Raw genomic sequence first — 8,178 nt, forward strand, 5'->3', positions numbered from 1 at the left:
ATTTAACTTGAACTATTCAGCAGTAAATGCATTTATGTTGTAGAACTTCAAAAGTATTTCCCAGTACACTTGAAGCTGCTTTATTAACAATATGGCCTAACTCCTTTTTTTTCTACATATTGTCTTATTTTTCTAAGCATATATTTTGTTCTTATTTTTTCTCAGAAAAAGTTGATTACAAGCCTGAGTTTAAAGCCAGTCTCAATGAAAATGATTTGGCAATCTTTGATCAATGTTAATCAATGCTGTTGAAAGATATAGATGTAAAGTTATTGGAAAATCTTACAGAATTGTGACCACTTATAAACATCTTTATTCAATACAGTTGATACTTAGCTGCCAGATGGTTAAAGCCACACAATTTTTCTACACAGTGTATAAATAACATGGATTTATGCTAGTACTGACAGGAAAATAGACGTGTGTGATGGTGAACAAGATGTTAAGCTACAACAAACAAAAAGTTGCAACATTGTTCCTGAAACAATGCATTTTCCTTCCAAACTACAAACATTCTAGACTTGTTTATCTACCAGCTTTTATTAAAGTAAACTGTATGTTAAGTGCAGTCTGTCAGAATATAAATGTATGTATGTATATAAACAACCTCTGAGTAATTTGACTTATTATAGCACAGTGAGTAAGAAGAGGGTTAGGGGTTAGGGACATAAAAAGACAAGACAATATAATGAGGATAAATATAATGTGTTTTTTTTTTTTGTCTATTCCTTTTTATGTTATTTTTCTATAACCCATCGTAGAGATGTTCATTTATGGTTCGAGATGACCGAGTCCCTTTTATGAACCATGTGACCCGGGAAAGGCTTTTATCCCGTGGCCAGGATGAGGAATTGGCTCTTCACCAACCCGTCGGTCTGGAGTCCCCCAGCGACTAGATGATCATTTAATCACATCCGTCTGGTCTTGAGAAACTGTCCCTTGAGCCAATGACATGAGTTCCTCCTCTCATGCGAGGCCGGAGGCTGAGCCCACAGGATGGCCCTCCATATGCCTATACTGTCCCACTGACCATGTGGGGGGACCATCACCACCCGTATGGTTCCCGTTGGGGAACGAAGCAATGGGGGTTTTGGACTGGTTAGCAAGCCTTTCTCACATCTCCACCACGTGCAGGTATACTCGCTAGAGCATGCAGTGGTAGCTCACTGGGAGGCATGTTTGCTCTCGTACTTAACCTTTCCGCTTCCCCTGGCAGACGTTTCCACGGAGGTGCCAGCTGAGGCAATGGGAGCATTTCCTCCGCTATAACCCATCAGAACCTGACATCCTACTTCTGCAACATTATCAAAACAAAAAACAAAACTACAAGTTTCTTTGTTTGGCCTGTAATTTCAAGCAGAAGTCAACAGCCAACTGCCTTGATTTACTTATGCTCGAGAGCGATGATCTAGCCAAAGTCCCAATATCTTCATCAGAACTCATATGTTAGTCGCTAAATACCTAACTACTTAGTCAGTGGTTTTTAGGGGCGGGGAGTTGGTCTGTTGTTTCCTGTGTATCAGATATACTATATATAAATGTTGTTTCCTGTGATAAACAATTTAAAACAGTGCCATTATTGTTCTGAATGTGAAAAGAAAAGAAAAACCATATTAATGTTTATGGACTTGATAAAATCTGTATTCGGGTTGATATTACCCAAATGTTGATATTCAACATTATGAATGTATCAAGCATGTATTAGTGTGGTGTTGAGTACATATCATTATGTGATGTAATTACAAGACATGTGCAATGCCAGACTGTAGTTTCCTGATCACTAAACAAAATTGCATTGCAGGAACAGGAGTACAGATGTGACTTATTATTTGTTTTTTTTTTATTTCAGCCTATAGTTTATTACCTGCTTGTAACAAAAGAAACTTTTTAAAATGCAGATTTATAGCTTAAAAATAAAAGGGAAGAAAGCTAAAATCATTTTCTTTGAAAAAAAATCACTCTTTATTCATTTATTTGTAAGTTCCGACTAAATTATCAATTTTGCTCATTTGTATATCACTACCCTGTTGTGATTAATGTTCAATACACTAAAAATAATTAATTTATAAATTTACATTTTAAACTTTTAGTTCCAAATTTAAAGGCTAGTCAAATGGAAAAAAAATTTGGGAAAGATAATAATTAATAATATGAAAATATAATCCTAATTGAATTTCTGTCTTACATAGTAACATATAATTATAAAATGTGCAAATAAATTATTGAAAGGTTAGTCTTATCATATAGATCTGTTTTCTTACGAATTAAAGGAAAGAAAATGAGCCTAATTATCTCAAGTTGGTGACAAAGTACAGGCTGCTGCTACAACCTTTTTTTCTACTTCTACATTGACATTGATAAATTATATTGATTGTCATTGATCAACATTGTATCCTTTCCAATCTCTGCCTCATCCCTTGTTGCTCCTGGTTTGATTTCATCCCTTCTGTTGCACCTGGTTTGATTTCATCCCTTCTGTTGCTCCTGGTTTGATTTCATCCTTTGTGTTGCTCCTGGTTGTTACATTGAATCAACTTGATTAGTGCAACCATTAAGTCTTGTCTATTTAAAGAGTAGCTGACAACTTTATAACATGTTTTAATGTTATAAGACTTAACGAATGCTGTTCATACTGTACAGAGGTCTGAAAACTGCTTGTCATCAATTCAGTAATGTAGGCCTTCTAGATCATTGACATGTCCATGTACATAGCTCAAGACCATTTTTGTACCTAATGAAAACTTAATTCATCTCAGTTAACTAATATAATATTTCTTTCGCTAATGCACCAGTGAATGACTTTCAAATCTTGATCTACAATTTTTCTTTTGATTGTTAACACTTTGTTTACTCCAGATTGTCACTTGAACAATTTCTGAAAGATTGGCATGAACAAGTTTCTCCCTTTATGCTTGAAACATTTGGACTTTCAATTTGATCTCATTTGTTGGATTCTTTTATATACAAAATGCCACATTCTTCTGCTATTGAATTTTATGTTGTCTTTTTTTTTTAAGACTATTGTTGTGTTAAGCCCTTAATAGACCTCATTCACCAATTGTAAACAAACAACATTTAGCCACGTGATTCTATATATCTTCTATACAAATTATGTAATCCATAGTGGCTGTCACGTGATACATATTTTTCATTGTTTTATCAATATTATGACGTGGCTAAATGTGTTTATTTACGATTGGTGAATGAGGTCCATTATCAGATAATCAGTACTGTATGTTAAGCCCTTAACTATCAGTACTGTATGTTAAGCCTCTTACTATCAGTACTGTATGTTGTTAGTCAATATCTGATCGGTGTCAGTTTTTTTTTTTTTTCCATTTATTGCCTTCAGACAAATTGTGTGTCTTCTGGAAGGTGAACATTTCTGTTGTTTGTAACTCCCACTAGGCAGGAAATGTGAAATCCTGCTGTGGACTTTGTTTTCAACCATGTAAATAGTGGACTCTTGTTGTTTGAAAAATTAACCATGTAAACGCATTATGAAATCAGTGCCCGGTGTTGATTGAAGCATTCTGGGAGGAATAAAAGCTCAAAGCAAAAAGATAATTCAAGACTTAGCAAAAGATAATTCAAAACTTAGCAAAAGATAAGTCAAGCCTTAACATATGTTTTAGTTTATGTGCTGAACATATACATATTTTTTTTTAGTTTATATTTAGAACATAAACATTTTATAGTTTATATATTAACATAAGCATGTTTGTAGTTGAAATACTGGAATTTCAAAAATTTCAATGTGTTGAAAAAAAAAAAAGTGGGGGAATCACTAGGTTGTTTTCTTTGAAAAAAAATCACTCTTTATTCATTTATTTTTAAGTTCCGACTAAATTATCAATTTTGCTCATTTGTATATCACTACCCTGTTGTGATTAAAGTTCAATAACTTTTTATTTGTTATCAGAAAATGTTAGATTTGTTATAGAATGCACAGCCTTTTTAAAATAAAATAAATTGGTGTTTATGAAATGAACTGGAATACTATATTTAGGATTTTTACATTTACATAGAAAAACTTACTGACTGTGTACAAGTCTCTGAAGAACTCGATCTAGGCAATATTTTTTTTATACATATTGGACTAAGTGTATTTTTTTTGTAATAGTTGTTCATATTTTCATTCCACTAATTCTATAACATAAAATAATTGTCTTGAGCCTGTGTCATCACTATGTAGAGAATCAATAGTAGAAAAATTTAGTCTTTTTTTTTTTAGCCCCTACTTTTAAAAAAACATTGTTTTTGGTAAAAACAACATTTGAACAGAAATGTTCAGTATCATTCCACAGCCTTTTAGCATGAACTTTGTTGTTTTGTTTTTTTTTTAAAGTAAATTTGATAGTATTTTTTAAAACATTTTTTAATGTCATGTTTCAATGAGAACGTTCTATGTTTCAATCCTATCATTTAAAAATGAAGTTTCACATTTCATTGACACAAAATATTTATTTATTCTTGGAGCATTTAGAAATGGTACATTTTTGTTTCATTCATATACAAGTCACAACTGCTTGCTCTTTTAAAATATAAAAGCACAAAAATATTGTTCATGAATTCTTGAAACTTGCTTGTTTCAACTTTGTGCCTTTTTCAACTTGAGAACCCTTAAGGCCTATTTTCTGAACTATGATTGAAGTTGTGTTTACACACACAAACTTCCACATTAACCTTAGAAATTCTGTCAGAACTGGCTGGTCTGTTTTATTTATCGCTAAAAAAGAAGTTTGACTCACTGTCTGATATTTTTAATTTGTTAGAAAAACCTGTCATGTATGTTTAAAAGTTGCCTAAATGTTTTAGTGATAGAATTGTTGGTTAGGTTTTAATTCTCTGCTCAATACACATCATTTTATTTATTGAAGAAAATTATGGGTTATTTATTTATTATACATGCTATTGATGTGAATGTTGTGATGTTAGGTAGACTAGAGATGTTTTTATAGTTTTCACAGTGATGTGGTTGTAGGATGACATTGTTTACTGATGAGATGGTTGCAGAACACTGCTTACAGATGTGATGGTTGGAAAACATTGTTTACTGATGTGTTGTGAATAATGTGATGGTGTTGCTGATTACAAACATATTTTCTAAATTAGTAGATCAATTGTGCTCTTAGAAAATGCTTAAGTTACGACATGCTATTTCAGTTTCAACAGGTCACTATCTATATGAAATATAATAAATCTATCATATTTGAAAATAACTTAAGTAAGGAGATGCTAACTATGGTTGGCTATTTCAAGAGTAATGGTGACTAGAATAGCCAGAACTGTTTAAAGAACGCATAAACACACAAAATACAAAGCCTCAAAATGAAAAGAAATGACAACATAATGATGAATCTCCCAATGTCTTCAGTTCATGCTAGCGTTACAGATGATGCAGTGCTTTGTTTCTGAGTTCAGAACTCAAAAACAGCTCTCCATCAGGATTTTAAAAATATTGCTGAGAACTGCAGCATAAACTAACCCATCCTATCCCATGATAAAACTACACAGTACAAGTTAACCTTGTATTGAAGGGACAATAAAAATGAATATTTATAACAAAAGTTGTTATTAAAACAAATATTAAAAAATTAAAGATAAATTGTAATGACACTACAATGGTTAACACAATGGCCAACTAGATTTGCACTTTTTTTTCTCCTTTGAACTTTGTTTTGTAACCACAATTTTCTTAATACCATAAATATACATTAATACAATTATAAACACCATCAAAAAACAATTTACAAATATTTCTTTTCCTACCAGTTGAAGGGTATTGATGCTAATACGAGTAGAATGATTGAATGTGTACCTCTTAAGACTTGATCTTTACTATGGTCAAAGTTATGTGAGCTTTTCCTGTGCACCTCTTGATATATTTACATAGGAGGCAATACTTGAACAGCTTGTTGAACTGTTGTGTTTCCCACAATGAAGTTCAAATCAGTTGATCTTTATATCATGTTAGAAACATTTGCTCACTCTTACTGTCTCACTAGCTTCAAGTTTGGTTTTTATTTCATCATCAATGTGACAGTGTCTGACTTAATTGTCTATGTTGACAGTATCTTATCTTATTGTCTGTGACAGTGAATGACTTAATGGTCTATGTGACAGTATCTGACCTTATTATCTATATGACAAGTGAATGATCTTATTGTCTGTGACAAATGACTGACTCTATGTGACAGTTTCTGACTTATAGTCTGTGACAGTGAATGACTTTATTGTCTATGTGACAGTGTCTGACCTATTGTCTATGTTACAATTGTCTGATTCAATGGTCTATGAATATCTATGAGGCAGGATCTATCACTTGATGACCAAACTCAAAATTGTAGTTGTTTTTTTTTGTTGTTTTTTTAACATTTCAAATTCATATCAGTTTTAAATTGTATCTCCATTTAAAATTATTCCTACTTTTGTCACTTGTACTCTTCCTGTTCTGTGTTATTGTTGGTGATCTCCCCTGTGCTTTGGCTATTCTCCATATTTCTACGTTTGTCTTTCATGGCCAAAACAAAAAAAAAAAAAAGATTGACTCTGTTACTTTTTCCCATTCCAACATTTTTTATGTTCACTACTTTCTAGGTGTCTATAGATCTCTATTTATAATTCAGCTCTCAATTCTCAGGCTCAATATTTGAAATTGGTTTGTAACGTCTTTGTCATTATTTTATTTATTTTTTAAAATCTAGACGGGTGTAGAATCATATTTTGCTGATAGGACATCATTTATCATTTAGGTTTCTGCAATATCTTGATCATACCTTTGTATCAGGCTATCTGGTCAACAGATTTGCATTCTCTAATTTCGCTTCTTTCAATATGTAAATTACAACATGAGGATTAGATTGGATCTCAGACTATTTTTTTTTGCTGATTAGATATTATATGGTAAAATAAGATAATTATGAAAAATGAATGTTTTTTTTAAAATCCAAATCTTGATTGTAACAATATGTACACACATCGGATTTGAATTCATTGAGATCATTGATTAGTCCATCTATTTCCTCTTTCAGACAGCTTTTTGCTGCTCAGTTGTAAGCTCTTTATTATTTTGTGCCATAATGTTCTGCTGTCCTCAACTGCTCCTCACTGCCATACATGGTTTAGGTTTTTCTGGGTTGTTGAAGTAAAAGATGTTTTTTTTTACTACATTGTTTGCCATAGTTTATTATACCGTCTAATATGATGCCCTTCTGATACAGTTTTGTTGTTGCTGGAGTTTATAACTGAATCAGAACTAATGAGATTGTTGTATTTGTTTATTTCATGTCTGTGTGGAAGAGTTTTAGAATATCACTTTGGCTTGGTTTTTCTGTCCAAAAATTGGCAGGAACTCATTTGATGTGTCAAGGTTATTCCCCTTTTTAATCCATTATTTCACTGTAACCTATTGATTAATAATTTAGTGGTATTCTGCTGAATCTTGAGGTGTATCAGGTAGATCTAATACAGGACCTACTTTCAGGTAGTACAGGACCTAATAACATGAATGATATATATACATATATATATATATTAGTTGGCCTAAGACTTACAATATTGTATGGGCATACTTAACCCCATTGAAGTGTCAGGATTAATACCATGAATGATAAATATTAGCTATCCTAAGACTAAATATTAAATGAAAATGTCTGTACCTGTGGATTTGAACACCTTGTGTCCCTCAATGTTGTCTAGCTGTGGTTCCTTGTGTGGTATACATTGTAATTTTGTTAGTTGGAAGTTGTTGTTTTTTAATTAACCAACCAAAAAGAGTGAAGATGTATACATTGTCTTAAGTTTATTTGTTTATCATTGGAAACTTTAAAAAAATAATTCCTTTTTACTCAAACTATTTTCTTCTTTCTTTCTCTGTGTTCTACTTGATTCATCATTTAGTCATGTTGATTTGTTTTAAAATGTTGATTTGTTTTAACAGCCAAATGTTGTTCTTCTAAATCAATGATTTGATGTTTTGAAATCATTTTGTATTTATTTGGTTCTATACATGATATGTGTTTCATTAATAGTGTGATCTGTTGTGAGCTGTAAAATAGGCTATTCGGGACACAGCCTTTTTTTTTTTATTTATCTTGAAGATTTTTATCATATTTTACGGGCCAGCATACAGCTGGTGTTGATTTAGCTTCAATAAATTGTATGATACCAAACTTG

General features: G+C 32.0%; 1 protein-coding gene across 2 annotated transcripts in view; it reads left to right on the top strand.

The window, feature by feature from the left end:
• Positions 1–8,178, top strand: part of LOC106071245 (uncharacterized) — an 89,877-nt gene extending 81,699 nt beyond the window's left edge. For both annotated transcript variants that reach the window (XM_056045149.1, XM_056045150.1), the window contains exon 10: positions 166–8,178. In XM_056045149.1, coding sequence (XP_055901124.1) covers positions 166–239 — 74 coding nt within the window. In that variant the 3' untranslated portion in view covers positions 240–8,178. The remainder of the gene's footprint in view (positions 1–165) is intronic.

This window comes from Biomphalaria glabrata, chromosome 10, assembly GCF_947242115.1.
Source record: "Biomphalaria glabrata chromosome 10, xgBioGlab47.1, whole genome shotgun sequence".
In the NCBI taxonomy this organism is placed as follows: Eukaryota; Metazoa; Mollusca; class Gastropoda; family Planorbidae; genus Biomphalaria; species Biomphalaria glabrata.